The sequence below is a fragment of the Meriones unguiculatus genome, chromosome 16, assembly GCF_030254825.1.
Source record: "Meriones unguiculatus strain TT.TT164.6M chromosome 16, Bangor_MerUng_6.1, whole genome shotgun sequence".
Classification (NCBI taxonomy): Eukaryota; Metazoa; Chordata; class Mammalia; order Rodentia; family Muridae; genus Meriones; species Meriones unguiculatus.
In genome coordinates, this window is record NC_083363.1 from 954,409 (window position 1) to 972,353 (window position 17,945).

Here is a 17,945-nt window from a genome sequence, read left to right on the forward strand (position 1 = left end):
GGGGCCTACTAAACACTGCATTCCGTCTGCCGTACAGACGCCGGTGACAGATGCGTGAGCAGCAAAGCACTGGACAAGACCAGTTTTCCACGCCCCTGCTCCAGCCAGGGAAAGCATTTCGTGTCGTGACTGTCAGCCAACCAGGGGAGACATAAGGCACAGCTCGGTCTGCAGCCAAGAAAACTCACCTAGTCCTTGACCATTAAAATGCTAACACCCAGCCAGTCGGAAGTGACGTGCCAGCAAAGCATCTCAGGTCAGACACGCAATCCGCCGCCGCCGCCTTACACTCCGACCCGACCCCCGAACTAGCCCGGAGTCCGGGAAAGCGTAGCCGGTGGCCGCCCGCGCCTCTGCTGCTCCCAGCCCCCCGGGCGCCACCATGAACCCCCGCCCGCAAGCCGCCAGGGCTGCGCGCCGCCGGCCACGGCCTTCGGCGCCCCGCCGCGCGCATGCGCGGCCCTCCGTCTCCTGAGGCGCGCTCGGGCCACCCGGGCGCAGCAGCTCCGCCGGCCGCCGCGGCCCGTGCGCCCTCTCGCCCGGGGCTCGCCGCGCCGGCCCAGCCTCGGGCTCGCCGCCGCCAGCCGCAGAGCCTGCTAGGCCCCGGCGCGCCGCCGTCTCCCCTCGGCCGCGACTTCCGCTTCCGGCGAGTATTGTGCGTCGCGCGGCGGGGCGGGGGTGAGGGGAGGAGGAAGGAGGGAGGCAGTGCTCCGGCGGCCCCGCGCCCCGCACTCCGGGACCGGAGCGGGAAGGTAGGTGCTGCGCCGCCGCCGCGGCGCACCGCGTGACCCGGCTCCTCGCGCCGCCGCCCGCGCCCGGCGAGCGCGTCAGCCGCCCGGCGCGCGGCCACGGCTGCCTCCGCCCGCACCGGGCCCGGAGGACGCTGGCCGCCCCGGCGACGTCAGCGCGTCCGGCGTTGCTTGGCTACCCCGCCGAGTCCCCCTGTCCCGCCGCCTCTGCGCTTCCCCGGGTGAACCCGACGCAGTCGCCGCGGCTCGGGGCTGCGGCACAGCAGCGGGCGGCACGCCTCTCCCTCGCTGGGACACGCACCCCTTCCTCCCCGCCAGCCACGACGTGTGCCCCCCTCGCCCCGGTCCCCACGCTCCCGAGGTGGCAGGAGAAGATGGAGAAGGGGTGGGACGGGGTGGTGGCCCGGGCTTGAGAGAGGCTCCTGAGCTGGTACCCAGCAGCGGTAAAAGACGAGACGAGCACGTCTCGGAAGTTATGACTTCTGCTGGGACGGAGTGATGCGGAGAGAGGAAGGACCCGAGCCAGAAGCGCTCGAGGCCGTGTTCTGGCTGCCCTCTGCATCATCACCGCTACGACCCCTCCTCCCAGCTCCAAACCCCCTCCATCACACCATCAGTTTGTTTTTTAGATGCACCCTGGTCTCTTTAAGTGTGAATATAATTCAGTTTTAGGTGAGGGTGTCCCTTAAGGCCCGTAAGAGGAGGAGGCTGAGCCGGTAGTCAAAACCGGATTCTAATGGGGAGAGAGAAAAAAAAAAGATCATCCAACCGAACTTATCTGGATCAATTTCTTCCCTCTATTATCAGGATATAAGTTTTGTAACTGAGGCTGGCCTTGAACTCCTGATGTCCCTGCCTTCACCTCCGCAGTGGAGGGATAATAAGCATGTGCCACCATACCTGACTAATTTCCTGCTTTTAATTCCTAATCACTTCACTGAGTATCCAAGGAATTGGTTATCAGTGCCAGCTTTAAAAGACTAAAGTTGCCGCTGGGTGTTTAGAATGGACTTGCAGCGCTCTCTTGCCCTCCACTCAGTAGTGTTCCCTTAGAGGTGATATGTGTTTGCTACTTTGCAGCCATTCTGCACACCAGTGGAGATGAGATGAGAGAAACGTGTTCTCAAACGGCCAGTCCAGGGAAAGGGAAATGACCTGGGAAGACGTTACTGTAGTATAGCTCATTCAGGGTATCACCCTTTTTTGAAAAAGAGGGTCGCAGACAGGGTTAGGCTCTAATAACAATAATAAAACTTATGTGATGTAATACTATAAGAAGTATTTATGGTTTTTTAAATGTAGATGCAGTGCTCACGTATGAAGTTCTTTAATAATAATAATAATGATGAATTCTAGGACCAATAGCCAAGCCCCATTTAAAAAAAAAAACTTGAAAAATGTTTTAAAATACTGGGGGGGGGTTGTTGTTTTTTGAGACAGGGTTTCTCTGTGTAGCCTTGGCTATCCTGGACTCACTTTTGTAGACCAGGCTAGCCTCAAACTCACAAAGGTCTGCCTGCCTCTGCCTCCCTGATTCTGGGATTATAGGCATGTGCCACAATACCCGGCTAAAAATAGTATTTTCAAACAAGATCTTCTTCTCCTGCCCAGGCTACCTCATCCGTGTATGGATCCTCCTGCCTCACAGGGAGCCACCATGCCCAGCTAAACTCTTATTCTTTGGCACTTCCTGTGGTTCCCTCCCTCTGGAGATAGGGTCTCTGTAGTTCAGGCTGGCCCTCAACTGATGGCAGTCACCCTGCCTTGACCTCAGAAATGCTGGGGTTATGGCCCACACCAGGCTCCTTATGGTGGGGTTAAGCCACCACACCAGGCTCCTTTTCGTCTATTAGAAAAACATGTCGGGTTATAGTTAAGGGGGCTTCTGTTCATAGTGAGGTAGCAGAGGTAAAGGAGATGCTAGGGACTATTGGTGTGCGCTGAATCAGGGGTCTGGGGAGTGCAGGGATGGCTAGAAGTCACAAACACTGAATAGAGCAACAGGTGATACTGGAAGAGATGGGAAATCACCACGATGGGACTGAATCTAGACTAACGCTTGATGAGAGCTAATGTCAAGATAGTAGTGCGAAAATAAAGTAACCCTCCAACTGATATTTTTCTTTCTCTCTCTCCTACCTCCAAGTTAAATAATGGCAGAGACAAGTCTGTTAGAGGTTGGAGCCTCGGCAGCCTCCACAGCTGCTGCTCTGGAGAACCTGCAGGTGGAGGCAAGCTGTTCTGTGTGCCTGGAGTATCTGAAGGAGCCGGTCATCATCGAATGCGGGCACAACTTCTGCAAAGCGTGCATTACCCGCTGGTGGGAGGACCTAGAGCGGGACTTCCCTTGCCCTGTCTGTCGGAAGACATCCCGATACCGGAGTCTCCGGCCGAATCGACAACTAGGCAGTATGGTAGAAATTGCCAAGCAGCTGCAGACGGTCAAGCGGAAGATCAGAGATGAGAGCCTCTGCTCCCAGCACCATGAAGCCCTCAGCCTCTTCTGCTATGAAGACCAGGAGGCTGTCTGTTTGATATGTGCAATTTCCCATACCCACCGGGCCCACACCGTCGTGCCACTGGACGATGCTACACAGGAGTACAAGGTGGGCAACCAGACACATGACGCCAGTGTGGGCACAGAGGGAAGCAGCAGAGAAAGCATACTCTCCTGAGGCAAGGCTGTCTGCTCCTCCAAATTCCCCTCAGAGCTATGTACATGGGTGCTCAGTAGCTCTGGTCAGTTGTCCTCCACAAGAACAGTGAGAAGCACCCCAGAATTTCCGTCACTTATTGCAATCCTATTGAGTCTTCAGAGTTTGGTATGTATGGTCTTGAAATGAGGGAAACCACACGAAAATCCGAAAATGTTCTGATTTCTTCATTTATGCCTGTTTACTTAGGATGTTCTTCTTTTCCCTGTTGGAAATGGCTAACATCACTTTACACTGATATGCAGCAGAGTGAGCTGAATCACTCTGCATCTTCCCATATAAAGGGTAACAAAATTTAACATTTAATTGCTGGTGAGGGCACAGGGCAAATATTTTAGTAATAAAAATCAAAAATGGTACTGCCTAGGATTTTTATTCATTCTGCTTAAATAACAAAATCTTAAAAAATATTTTAGGTATGTGCAGTCAAGCTTTATTTTTATAAGTGGCTAGATTTGAATGGAAGCACATGTTGACGAGGACATTGAGGCAGGCTTGTAATCCCAGCACTCAGAGGGTGGGGGCAAGAGGGTCGGGAGTTGAAGGTCATCCGCCAGCCTGGCCTGCTGGAGATATTATTGTAAAACAACAACCATAAATAATAAAGGATATTGAGGTACAAAAGTAACTTCTGGCAGAAGGAGGGTATATCCTAGTAATACTGTTCTACACACCCTGCAAGGCTCCCCAGTACCCCAGAAAAACAAACGAAAACACAGTTAAGGTCAAATGTGATAGGCAGTTGTCCATAAAGCAGAGTGGGAAAGGACACATTGATGGCACCTTGACTCCTAGTTCAGGGGAGGAGAGTGGGGTGAGCAGCAAACGTGATGGCGACAGACTGATGGCGGGAAAAGTCCCCATGACATCTCCAGTGCCAGGCAAGGAGGGGAGTTGATGAAGAAGTGATGAGGGAGCTGTGTGCAGCACTCAGGAGGAAGCAGCAAAAGCATCTCTGTGAGCTCAAGGCCAGCCTAGTCTACAAAGTCCAGGACAGCCAAGGCTACACAGAGAAATAAAAAAAAAAGTGATGATGAGAGGGCAGATTTAGGAGTGGAGAGTGTACCTTAATGGTAGAGCATTTGCCCAGCATGCTTGTGGCTCTGAGTTTGGTTCACACGCAGCAGTTCACCAGTGCCTATAACCTCAGTTCCAGGGGATCTGATGCCTTCTACCTTCCATGGGCGCTAGCACACACATAGGCACATACACTCAAGCAGACCCTTACGCATTCACGTGACTAAAAATAAATCTTAACAACAAAAGAAATAAGTAGGTTATTGCTCTTGAGTAATGGATGTACCAACTAACTCCAGATGTCACCTCTCCACCTTTCTCCCAACACTCAGGAGAAACTGCAGAAGTGCCTGGAGCCCCTGGAGCAGAAGCTGCAGGAGATCACCTGCTGCAAAGCCTCTGAAGAAAAGAAACCAGGGGAGCTCAAGGTAAAGGGCTGGCTATTTGCCTATAAATTCCTTATCAGGAGTTAAGTAGTGAGGAGAATGATGTAAGACGTGAAGGAAAGGGGCTGTGAGATGGCTCGCTGGATGAAGGTGCTTGCTCTCAAGGTAGGAAGAGAGCCACGAACCCAGAGTTGCCAGCCCACTTCCACATGCTCGCCTACTCACTGTGTGTATGCACACAGCACACCCGGTAATGAGTGCTTTCAACTAAACAGACAAAACATTTACCTCTGCTAAGTCTAGTATTCTCCTCCCACCCCAAGCAAGGAAAGAGGGTCTCCTAAGGATGCAGGGATGGGAACTTAGCGGGGCTGGAAGAAAGAATTTGGGAAGTTCACAGGGGAGGTAGGAGAAGCTGAGCAAAAGCTTTCAGAACTTTTGTTCAGTAACATTTTCTTTGTTTTTAATTATTATTTTTTTATGTAGCTGGATATTTTGCCTGTGTGTATGCCTACACACCACATGCCTGCCTGGTGGCCAGGGAGGCTAGAACTAGAGTTACCAATGGTGCCACGTGGGTGATGGGGATCTGAACTCGGGTCCTCTGGAAAAGCAAATACCTAATGCTCTTAAACTCTGCAGCTTCACGGAACCACATTCTGTTTGCTTACTTGTTTATTTGATATGGAGTTTCACTATGTAGCCTTGGCTGGCCGGGAACTCACTATTTAGACCAGCTTGGCTTCAGACTCGAAAAGATGCCCCTGCCTCTGCCTGCCAAGTGCTGGTGCTGCAGACATGCACCATGTCACGTGGCTTAGAACCACATCCTTAGAATTAAGTAAGCGAAGGTAATGTTGATTTGTTGCCAGAATGTCTTTCCCTCCGCAGCCTTCACCTGTGGAGTTCTTGGTACACTACCATGACCAAAAGTAACTCAAGAAGAAAAGGTTTGCTTTAGCTTACAGTTCCAGAGAGAATTAGTCTACAGTGCAGGGAAGGCAGGGGTAGCAGCAGGAACAGGAAGCTGGCGCATCACTGTCCTCCATACACAGGAAGTAGGTAAGACAATAATCCCTAAACCCCCCAGGGACTGCTTCCTCCAGCAAAGCTCCACCTCTCACCTTCCCCGAGGGCCAAGGCCCCCACCTGGGGACCTCGTGCTCAAGGGCGTGGCCCTGTGGAGGGTATGTCTCCTTAAACCTTGGTGTCTGAACCAAATTAGAGTTGTCTTTACTGTTTTTATCCAGTGGTCTTTGAAACTGCAAGTAAAAACATTTGTTTTATGACTGTTTGAATTCATCTTCCTCCCCTTTTTACTCCTTTGCTTCCTCTCACCCCAACCTCCAGAATTGGACTCTTTAACCCTTTAAAACAGTTTGTAGGAGCAGGGCGTGTCCCGATATTAACGGGACTAAGGCAAGGGTTTGTAAGTGAGGAAAGCCAAGACTACAGTCTCAAAAAATAATTTTTTTTAGTGTGTAGGCGCTGACAGGTATGGTATCAGTTTCCCAACACAGTGGACAAAAAGTACAAGTTTCTGACCTGGGCGTGCTGGTGCACAGCTGTAATCACACATGCGGCTGGGGCAGGGATCCCCGAAGTCCTGATTACTACCTCAGAGCAGCACAGGCCAGCCTGTGCTTTATAGTAAGATTGTATCTCGGGAGTCCGATAAGATCGCCCACCTACAGGTGGATCTGTATGAGTTTAAGGCCAGTCTTGAATGCTACAGAAAAACCCTGTCTCAAAAATAATAATAATAATAATAGCCTACGTAGGTAACTTTAAAGCAGCCCTCATATGCAGTAACATCAGAGAGTAAGTTTTTCCTTTTTTTGCGATAGAGCTTCACTATGTGGGTATGGCTGGCCTGGGACTCAGAGATCTGTCTGCCTCGGCCTCCTGACTGCTGAGACTAAAGGCATGCATACCACTCCCAGCTAAAAGTAATCTCTACTAAGCTCTGATAAGTGAGTGTTTGACCCTAACTGCCCTGGAAGACACTAGCGTGTGGGCATATGCTTGCACCTGTGTGTCACACTATCCTGATGTAAATATGGGTTCATCCTGACATAGATGTGAGTCAGACACCACAAGTAGCTTTGCTCTTACTGATATGGTGAAGTCTAAGAAAAGCCAAATACAGTAATGGGGGGGGTGTGGAGACAGGGTTTCTCTGTGTAGCCTTGACTGGATCTCACTTTATACACCAGGCTGGCCTGGAACTCATAGGTCCACCAGCCTCTGCCTCCCAAGTGCTGGATTAAAGGTGCACACTGTCACCACCCAGCCAGTGTTCAAGATTTTTTTTTTAATGTGTGTGTGTGAGTGTGTGTGTGGACATGCACCTACATACCTATGAACACATTTTCCAGAGACCAGAACAAGTCACACCCGGTTAGCTACCCAGTGTGAGGTTGGGAACCAAGCTCAGGTCCTCTGGAAGAGAAGCCAGCATTCCTGTTTTGTTTTGTTTTGCTTTTCAAGACAGGGTTTCTTCGAGTAACAGAACCCTGGCTGTCCTGGACTTGGCTTTGTAAAACAGAATGGCATTGAACTCACAGAGATCCACCTGCCTCTGCCTCCCTGAGTGCTGGGATTAAAGGCCTGTCCAACATGCCCAACCCTAGAAGCATTCTTAACCACTGAGTCGTCTCTCTGGCCCCTGATAGTCCTAATGAGGATAATTGCTCACACTGAAGCTGTGTTCCTTACAAAGGTGAGAATGCACCCTGCTGCCGCCTGCCAAAGCAGCAAGTGACCCTGCAATGAAAGCTCCTTTGTTGTCTGCTAGGCGTAGCTTCAGATCCAGGGCTGCCACACCTGAGGCCCACAGGCTTGTGTCTGTGCCCCACCATTCTTGAGCCTGAGCCCTGACTTTTCGTTCCCGTGCACTGTCTTTCCCATCTCTAGAAGGTCTTTTGAGCTGATCCCTCCCTGTCAGCCACAGGACTTAAGTAAGGCTCCTTCACAGAGCAAGGTCAGTGGCAGGAAGGCAGAGAGGGAGGATGCGCTGCTAACCCTCAGAAAGTGATATGGCTTCTGCTTCAGTCCTGTACTCTGGTACTTCAGGGGATTTGTTAGACATAAAAGTATGTTATTGTAAGCAGCTACTTTACTGAAAACATCTGTGAGCACAAAGAACAACTCTCAGCTACCTCAAAGAAGATAAGCATTTATTCTGAAGCCCAGAGTGAGAGATCATGGCCTTCAGACGCTGGTTTGGGTTACCCAAATTCTGTATTTCAACTTGGAAACAGTTTCATGAAATTTTTATAGTACCAGAACAAAGAAAGCCATAAAGCAAGGCACTTTTGTAGAACAGTAAACAGGAAGGCAGTGACATCAGAGTACCTCAGACCACCCAAACCAGAGTGATCTCAGCTTTAATGAGACCTAGTCCACTCTAGTCTTTCATCTGTTAATCACAGAATGTTAGGGCCGGCACGAAGGCAGGCATGGAAAAGGCTATTTAGAGAGTGAATATAGCCCAGGGCAGAATATAAGTAGCTCTGGGCCTGCAGCAGTCCAGCCTCCACACCACTATAGTTCCGGTCAGTCAGCCTTTGCAGCTTCCTTCCAGGAATTCTCAGTCACATAGAAATGGTGTAAATTGTGTGTGACTTGTTACAAGGGGGCATGCTGCACATAGCTCTGGAGACTGAGACAGGAGGATCCCAAGTTCAAGGCCAGCTTGTGCTGTATGACAAGGTCTGCTCTAGCAAACAAATCAAGGTCAGCCCTGAAGTCTAAATATATACTTTGTATCAACTCCTTAAACTGTGGCTGATTCTGAAAGTTTCTCATCTGTTCTCTCTGTTCTCTGGTTTTTATCAGGTCCCTGCCCTACAGTTACTAATGACGCAGCTCTTTAGCTTTCTAGTATTTGTGCTTTCTCTCTCTCTCTCTCTCTCTCTCTCTCTCTCTCTCTCTCTCTCTCTCTTTGTGGTGGGAAGGGGGAGCTTTTTGAGACAGGGTTTTGCTGTGCAGCCTTGGCTGAGCTTTGTAGACCAGGCTGGCCTTGAACTCACAGAGATCACCCTGCCTCTGCCTCTGAGTACTGGGATTAAAGGCGTGTGACACCACTCCCGCTTTATTTGCTATTTCTTTAGCAGATTTTATAAGCCAAACATCATGGTAGAGAATAGCAAAATTAGCTCTGATGTCTGAAACAGTGGTTTTCATAACATCATTCAGTTCTTAAACCTTGAATGTGCTTTGTTAAAATACAAATTTTTTTAGGAAAAAAGTCAAGTACTGATTGTTTTGCCATCTTCCCAGTGATTCGCACTAGTAAATCGTCTATTGGGGGTGTGCGGGTGACAGTGTCCCTCACAGGAGAAGCACCTGTGCTCCTAACTGAGCCTGGTGGGCCTGGGAGAGATTTCTCACACTTGCTGGTCCTAACAGCATTCTCCCTTGTCCTCAGAGACTCGTGGAGAGCCGCCGACAGCAAATCTTAAAGGAGTTTGAAGAGCTCCACAGGCGACTGGATGAAGAGCAGCAGACGCTCCTCTCACGGCTGGAAGAAGAAGAGCAGGACATTCTACAGAGACTTCGAGAAAATGCTGCTCACCTTGGGGACAAGCGTCGCGACCTTGCCCACTTAGCTGCTGAGGTGGAGGGCAAGTGCTTACAGTCAGGCTTCGAGATGCTTAAGGTTCGGCCTTCGCTCCTGCGCTCTTCCTCAGGCCAGATGCAGTGCGGCTTTGTGCAGGCCTCCTGTCAGCATGGGCTGCGCCGTCACTCACCCTGCTACCCTAAGCCCAGCCCTCTCTTCCAGGGGTTTCTGCAGTACAGCATCTCCTCTCTCCACCGTCTCTTCCAAAGAGTCTTTTATGTCTTTTCAGCAAATCTGTGCTTGGAGCTAGAGAGGTGGCTCAGTGGTTAAGAGCTCTTGCTTCTCTTGAGAGGACCAGGTTTAGTTCTCAGTGCCCACATGGCAGCTCCAGGACTCCAAAGCCCTCTTCAGGCATTGCTTGCACATAGTGCACATACATACATGCAAGCAAAACTCTCATACAGATAAAATAACTCTTTGTTGTTGTTTTGTTTTTCAGAACAGGTTTTCTCTGTATAGCCTTGGCTCACCTGGACTCACTTCATAGACCAGGCTGGTCTCAAACTCACAGAGATCTGCCTGCTCTGAAGTCTCTATTTTTAGTGTTTATAATTAGTAACCAAAAAAAGATAATTCTGTTCAGAAGATAGAAGTCTGTTCTACTTACTGATAAACTATGCATTCAAAATTTTATAAATGAAGTTACCATTACTTGCCAGTCCTAGAACTTGATTTACCTGGTGCCCAATGAGGGAGGGAGGTCGAGGGCAGAAGCATAAGTGAAAGGCTACTCACAGTAAGCTTCACTCGTAGCACATCGCTGCCCTCAGACATTGGAAATGGTCACTATTTGCAGCACACGCATGGCGGCTGCGAGGCTGCAGGGAGCATTTCTCCTCTCGGATACGGTCTCTGGTCTTTGAGTCAGTGACGCGTCACTGCACACCTACATGCACCTTACATCTTGCTTGGTATTTACCCTGTGTCTGCATTTGTGTGTGCTCTGCTAACCGCATTAAACTGAGTTCTGCAGGGTAAGGTTCATTGTGTTTGTCATCTGGATCTCAAGTGGCCTCAAATCAGGATTGATATGAAGTAATGCTTACTAACCAGTGATAGACAGGAGGGTCCAGACCACAGCGTGAAATGTCTTGTACCCCCAGTCTGGAATTGTCTGTTCTGATCCTTAGTGATGCTGAGGTGTGTGGCTGGATGTGGGGGACAAAGAAAAGAGCAGATACAACCTCTGTCTCTTGCAAGGAGCCTCCAGTGTCTTTAAGGAACAAAGACAAATGTACAGGAAACCATTTAGGAGTGATAGTAATTATCAAGCTTTGTTGCGACCAGCAGTTGAAGTTGGGTATTTCTCAGAGATTGCCCATAGGTCCCTTTGAAGCTTGCCCCTTGCACTGGCACCCTTGGTTTACCTGGTGCAAACCTCAGGGAAGAGGGAGAACCTTTTTGCCACCATGAGCCGTGAATTCTAGGACCAATCTTACTTTCTTTTCTCTTTTCCTCTAGGATGTGAAAAGTACCCTGGAAAAGTAAGTGACTCTGTCTTGCTGAGTTAGGTCTTGGCTTAGAGGCTCTGGGCTTAGTAATGACTTGGAGGAAGTAAGGGAGGGAAGGGCATGCAGTGTCTGAGTGAAATGTGGAGAAGGACGAACAAGAGTGATGAGCCTTCACCTCCCTTCTGACATCAGGCCACTCCTGGTCAGAACGGTGATAACAGCCAGATTCTGCTTGAGCTGTGGGTAGAACTGTGTTCAATCAAGATGGCAGAAGAGGTTGGAAAGACAGGAGTACAAGGAGTAGAGGGAGACTGTCCATTTGCATGAAATGTAAGAACACTCCAAGGAAGTCCTGAGGCTCATTCCTAAGATATAGATCTGTCAAGGGGGCATATAGCTCTCCAGGGATCTGCTAAAAGGAGCTGCTGCCTTCAGGGGGAAGGAGAGTGGGAGAGGTCTAGTTCTCAGTAAAGATGACATCATTCACATACTCACTTGGCAGGAGCTCCTGACCCTGTTCTGGCTTTCTTTATCTCCTGTCCTTCCTAGATGTGAGAAGGTGAAGACCATGGAGGTGACTTCAGTTTCTATAGAGCTGGAGAAGAACTTCAGCAATTTCCCCCGCCAGTACTTTGCCCTAAGGAAAATTCTTAAGCATCTAATTGGTGAGTTGTTCCCAAAAGGAAACTGGCAGAGGGCATGAAAGGAGTGGAAGGTCAGGATCCTTCCAGGACCTGCGCTTTTCTTATGCCCCCACCCACCCCTCAGCAGCATTCGGCCTCACCTCGAATCACAGAGTTCAGAGAAGAAGCCGTGGGGAGCGTCTGCTCTCATCAGGGACCTAGAAGTCTTACAGGATTCCTGACTCCTCGGGTGGAGTGAGCACAGCATTTGCCATCTTAGCCGGGACAGTGAGAGGAGACATCACTAACAGAGAAAAGCAGGGGCTGTTGAGGGTGCAGGCTATGTCTGCCCTCTCCCCAGCCCTTAGCCCGCTTGATCTGGGTCTCTGTTTATGGCCCTCCCTCAGCATGTACAGCAAAAGCTAGCATGATTGGGGAAAGGACCCAACCCGTGGTGTGCTGGGGACCTCTCAGGAGCCAGGCTTTGTACAGGCTGGGAAAGCAAGGCAGGGGTGTTTAGCTATTCCCATCCTCATCCAGCTCCCCACTATGGCTTCTCCCGCCAGCGGATGTGACTCTGGACCCCGAGACAGCTCATCCTAACCTCGTCCTATCAGAGGATCGGAAAAGTGTCAAGTTTGTGGAGACAAGACTCCGAGACCTCCCTGACACACCACAGCGTTTCACTTTCTACCCCTGTGTCTTGGCTACTGAAGGCTTCACCTCAGGTCGACACTACTGGGAGGTGGAGGTGGGCGACAAGACCCACTGGGCAGTGGGCGTGTGCCGGGACTCTGTGAGCAGAAAGGGCGAGCTGACGCCGCTCCCCGAGACTGGCTACTGGCGTGTGCGGCTGTGGAACGGGGACAAGTACGCAGCCACCACCACACCTTTCACCCCTTTGCACATCAAGGTGAAGCCTAAGCGCGTGGGCATATTCCTAGACTATGAGGCTGGCACGCTGTCTTTTTACAACGTCACAGACCGCTCACACATCTACACCTTCACTGACACCTTTACTGAGAAACTTTGGCCCCTCTTCTACCCAGGGATCCGGGCTGGTCGGAAGAATGCTGCACCACTTACCATCAGGCCCCCAACAGATTGGGAGTGACAGCAGATGCAGCTTCATTGGGGTGAGGCAGGGTCAGGAGCGATGGGCCTTCTTAACTGGCCTGCTGGATGTCTTGGTGTCTGTGTGGTTCCAGTCCTGAGCCATCTTGAGAAACCACCTGGTCTCGTTTGTGTGAAGGAGTAAAGATAGGACTGGGCTGCACGACAGAGCACAGACAGTGCCCTCCTCACTGTGGGGGAGAGTTGGGTGCCCAGGGGCTTGGAATCTGGTGCCCAGCAGGTTTCCTATTGCACAAGGACAGGTCGGGGGAGAAAAGGCCTTTCTAGAAACAAAACATCTGTATTGACAGGGTCTTAACTTGCTTAAAATGCAGGAAGCAGAAACCTTTAAAAGGCTTCTGTGACTCAGAATAGCCCTGTTCCTTGTGGTAGTGCATAGGGATCTGTATACTTCTGTGTTGGAAAGATGAGCAGCAGCTGCTGTCAGGAGGCTAGAAGTTGAGGGACTTTTCTGAGGGCTGTGACTGGGCCGTAAAGTTAGGAGGATCAGGGAAGAGGCTAAAGGAACATTTCTAGAAATGAATGAAGAGAAGGGGTACTTCTTTGGTCTTCTGTTGTTAGGGTAATGCTACCATTACCCATACAGTTAGCCACAGGTTCAAACTTGGGGAGAAGGAAAGAGTGGTAAGAAAGGAGAACTAGGTCATAAAGCTGGTTCTCTCCCAGAAGTAGGCTCCCCTTAGAAGTGAGGCAGAAGAAAACCTGCAAGATACAAACCTGCCCTTCCACTCCTTTCCCAAGGCCCTTCAGGAGGAGTCAGGTATTAGAGGAAAGGGAAAGGTACCCACAGCCCTGGCCTTAACGAATGTTCCTAAGTAGTTCTTCCCAGGCTGCCCACGTGTCCCCTGGCGCAGATGTTCAAGCCAGAAAGGAAGAAAGTAACGGAGTCTTTCTCACCCCATGAGCACAGGGTAGAAGAGGATGGTTTGTGTAGCAAAGGGCCAGATAGACAGCTTAGCTTCTATTAGCATTCATCACCCTTTGACATTCCCCTTTTCAGAGAATGTAAACCATTTTAACATTAGGCCAAAATAACCTATAGGGTACATATGTTGTCACAAAAGGTAACACGATGCATGCCAAACCAAACAGCTTGGATTATCTGCCTGGGTAATCTTCCCGGAAGACTGGGATGGGGTGCTGCACTGAGGGTGTCTCAGACCCTCCTACCACCTCAGCAGGATTTTGTCCACTCTCCTCTTACCTTTGTGCCTTGACTGTGGGTCTTTGTGGCAAGATAATTTGGCTGGTCAAAATATGGAACAAAGGATCCACTGATGTGCTCTCTGAGTTGTGTGGTAATTTGGCAGTGGCCTTACAGGAGAATGGCTAGGTACGAAAACTATGTTGGGTCTCACTGTCCTTAACAGGTTTGGGTGGGCCTAGGCTACATGTTAACACACTCATCTGGGTCTGAAGGCCCATAAAACACATGCAGGTGAAGTGTCAGCTTGTCGCCTTACTCTGACTGGAAGCCTGGTTCTGTATCCATCCCGGCAGGAGCCCTGCGATGGAGATCTCTGCCTCCTGACTGGTACCGACATCCTCAGCTTGGTATTCTGCCTGTGTCCCTCTGCTTTTGACCTTGCTTCTCACCCAGTAATGGGAGAGTTAGAAGTAAGCACCAAGCAGGTTTAATAAATGAGAAGACAGGTCAGAGAAAGGAGTGTGTAGCTACTAATGGCCAGCAGAGGTCGACAGGTTTGTGTGCTGTAGAAACTGTTCACATGACCAGCCCTGTAACAGCAAGTGTCTTCTTTCCTATGTGGAAAAGTGGGGGAAAGCCGCGATTTCTGAGGGCTAGAACGTCTTTCCTCAGGGATGTTTTCTCCTGTTTCTCACTTTAAGCCCCTCAGGCACCAATACTTTTTGGGTTTGAGTCAGGGTCTGGCAATATAGCCCGTTCTGGGCTGAAATTCATGGTGGTCCTACCTCAACGTCCCAGGTGCTGAGATAACACCAAGCTGGGTATTGCCTGTTTTGTTGTGTTACCTCAGTCTGTAGGTGATCCAGGAGTCTTTCTGCCTTTGACTTCCGGAGACTAAGACAAAGCCTAGCCCGTTACCCACCACAAACATTCTTCCCCACCTCCGTAAAGGAAGAGACCAGCCTTCTGGGACTGTCAGGACGTTTTACAGTCCTTTACCTGTTGTACTAGCCACGCTGGACCCTACCTAATAAATAAATGAGGAATACCAAACTAGGTCGCCTGCCTTGGAAAGGGTGCGCGGGGCGGGTGGGATTGGACGAGTGGCTGTGGGGCCGTGGGCGCCGCACTACAGTTCCCAGCAGGCCGCGCGCGTCCGGGCGGGGCATCCGCGAGGAGGGGCAGACACTCATGGCGGGCCCGGTGAAGGACCGGGAGGCCTTCCAGAGACTCAGCTTCCTGTACCAGGTGAGCCGGGGCTGCGGGCGGGCTGCAGGCCGGCCCTGCGGCGCCGGGGCCGCGGACTGACCCGGGCGGCCGCCCTTGTCCCCAGGCCGCACACTGCGTCCTCTCGCAGAACCCCGAGAACCAGGCGCTGGCGAGGTTTTACTGCCACACAGAGAAGACCATCGCGAAGCGGCTGGTCCTGCGGCAGTAAGGCGCGGGCTGGCGGGCGAGCCGGGGGCGCGGGCTGGCGGGCGAGCCGGGGGCGCGGGCTGGCGGGCGAGCCGGGGGCGCGGGCCGACCGCCTCTTCCCGCCCAGGGACCCCTCCGTGAAGAGGACGCTGTGTCGCAGCTGCTTCTCTCTCCTGGTCCCGGGCCTCACCTGCACGCGGCGCCAGAGACGTGAGTGCTGTGTCAGGGGCACTGGAGGGCGGGGCGGCGCCCAGCAGGTCCTGCCTCCTAGAGGGAGAGGCTTTCTGCGGCGGAATTGACCAGCTTGACCACATGGCACCCTGTAGCTTAAAAAAATAATAATAAATTATCCCCGTTTACTTATTAATCCCTAAAATGCATTAAGTACCACGCCTTTAATCCCAGTGGATCTCCAGGAGTTCAAGGCCATTCTGATCTGCATAATCCAGACCAGCCGTGGCTGCATAATGAGATCCTGTCCAAACAAAAACACATAACCACTCTGGTTTTGGCTCTTTTTGACGTAAGCGTCACTGTAGCCCGGGCTGGCCTCCCACTCACTGAAATGGATGGCCCCAGCATTCCTAGGACCAGGACTGCAAGCGAGAGCCTGCACACCCAGCTACTGGAGCAGTGGTTTTAATTGCTTTGACTGGAAGAGAGCAGCGTGCCGACTCACTTCCGCCGCCGGCAGGGAAGTGTGGGATGAACAGGCAGACCGGCGCCCCAGACACTGGTCAAGGGGCAGGGTGGTGGTCAGCACAGGCTGTAACCCCCGGCCTGGGGAGCAGGTGCAGACGTGCAGATCCTGCGGCTCTCTGGCCGGCCTGAGAACATGTAGCCCCGAGTTCAGTGAGAGACTGAAAAAGATGTGGTGGCATGTGGTAGGGGAGACACCCAAACTAGCCTGCTGTCCGCCACACCTACCTCTAGGTGAGTGCTCCTGTGCGCACACGTGTGCACACTCACACCTAAAACACTAACACATATGTATGTATTCCATATAAATGATGACTATAAATACAGAGTTGCAAAAGGAGAGAGCGTTCAGGAGGCCGGAGTTGGAGGTAGGCAGCACGGAGAAAGGCGAGGCTGGAAAGGGAAGCCACCCATGTTTGTTGAAGAGTTTGAACTTCATGGGAAGAGCTCCATTGCTGTGTACGGGGCCTCCCACACACGTATCAGATTTGCATTCCAAGTAAAATGAGATGGAATTCCTACTGATAGTGGAAGGAGAACTGCAAACAAAAACAACCTTTTTCTCAGAAGCCCGAGTACTCTTCTCCCCCCACCCCCCCGCCCCCAAACCCCAGGCCGAAAGGGACAGCGCTGGACAGTGCAGACCTGCCTGACATGCCAGCGCAGCCAGCGGTTCCTCAATGACCCCAAGCATCTGCTCTGGGGGGACCGCCCCGAAGCCCAGCTGCAAAATCAAGCAGGTGAGCGCCCGCAGGGAAGGCTGGGGGCTCCAAGGGGTGGGACAGTGGAGAGCTGAAAAGGAAGGTAAGTGAGCCTGATTAATATAGGGGGTGCCACGGTCTTAGGAAAGTAATTCTCTGATTCTCCTTCACTGTCCAGATTTCAGACCATCAGAGCCCCCGCCAAACATAGCCCACCTGCCTAAGGAGAATGAGTGCATAGCCTCAGACTAGAAACACCAGTGACGGATTTATTCCCAGATAAATAAAGTGAAATTCTGTTTGACTTCGTGTTCTGTGGTATTCCAACCGGTAATGTCATTGTCCTCTGGTTTTTGTTTTGTTTGGGTCCGTGTAACCTCACTCCACCGTTCAGGGAATTCCCGGTTTCCGTACACCATTTGTCCCATTAAGCAGCCCTTGCTTAGGGCCCCACTGCCTTGTCACCGCTGTGCCCTCAGTACACCGCTGTGTTTGGAAAGCAAGCCTCAGCATTTCCTGCAGGCTGGTGTGTCTCCATATTGAGGTGGTGCTGGCTACTGAGAAGGGGAGGCAGATACTGCGTATACCTGGGCCTACTCAGACTTGGCCATTTCCCCCCTCACAGTTGTCTTCTATAAAATCTTAGGTGTTGGTATACTGTTCCCATGGAATATATGCAATTTACCCTTGTCCATTCCAATGCTGATTTCTCTACTCCACTATCTGGTTTCAATCTGGGCGTTGCATTGTGATGCTTATTGTAAACATCACCTGTCTCAAGTGTGTGTAAACACACCAGCCTTTGTTCCCTGTATTTTCAATAAAACAGCCAGCCAGTGCTGTGCAATAGAGAATTAGGGTGGGACATCCTGGTCTGGAGGGGAGGGAAGGGAGTGGGAGGAGGAGAGATTGGCAGGACAGGACCTAAGATATGACTGAAAGCAGGTGCAATTGGTAGGAAGCTATGTGGGCTTGGAGGTTTAGGATGCAGTAACTATTGCCCAGCACTGTGCTCTAGGTTAATTAAATCCTAATTTCTGTGTGGTGATTTGGGTATACAGCTGGTTTAGGAATAACTGCTGCTTAACTGAAAGATAAATCAATAAAAATATTAATAACCCACAACAAATGGTGTACCGATGTGTGGCAGAATTTACAGTAATCTAGCAGGTAATTTACACAGAAAGTAAAACTAAAGAGCAGTTTTTTAGTTCTGTCCTTAAAAACACAGCAAAGGAAGTTCCTAAACTAGGAACTCACAGATTCCTGGTTACACAGACCCCA

At 51.0% G+C, this 17,945-nt stretch overlaps 1 protein-coding gene across 3 annotated transcripts; it reads left to right on the forward strand.

The window, feature by feature from the left end:
- Window positions 1–265: 265 nt before the first annotated feature.
- LOC110557143 (E3 ubiquitin-protein ligase TRIM39) lies at window positions 266–16,965 on the forward strand. 3 transcript variants are annotated; one of them, XM_021651329.2, is made up of 11 exons: window positions 599–752; window positions 2,896–3,355; window positions 4,813–4,908; window positions 9,299–9,529; window positions 10,952–10,974; window positions 11,491–11,606; window positions 12,131–12,315; window positions 15,179–15,279; window positions 15,389–15,471; window positions 16,575–16,700; window positions 16,840–16,965. In XM_021651329.2, the coding sequence occupies exons 2-11, from the start codon at window positions 2,903–2,905 to the stop codon at window positions 16,911–16,913; spliced, it is 1,488 nt and encodes a 495-aa protein (XP_021507004.2). In that variant the 5' UTR covers window positions 599–752; window positions 2,896–2,902; the 3' UTR covers window positions 16,914–16,965. The 3 variants fall into 3 exon arrangements, with proteins under 3 accessions (XP_060225003.1, XP_021507004.2, XP_021507018.1); XM_060369020.1 differs by lacking the exons at window positions 15,179–15,279; window positions 15,389–15,471; window positions 16,575–16,700; window positions 16,840–16,965 and having other exon boundaries at window positions 266–752; window positions 12,105–12,273; XM_021651343.2 differs by lacking the exons at window positions 599–752; window positions 2,896–3,355; window positions 4,813–4,908; ... (2 more) ...; window positions 11,491–11,606; window positions 12,131–12,315 and adding an exon at window positions 14,947–15,093.
- Window positions 16,966–17,945: the final 980 nt, after the last annotated feature.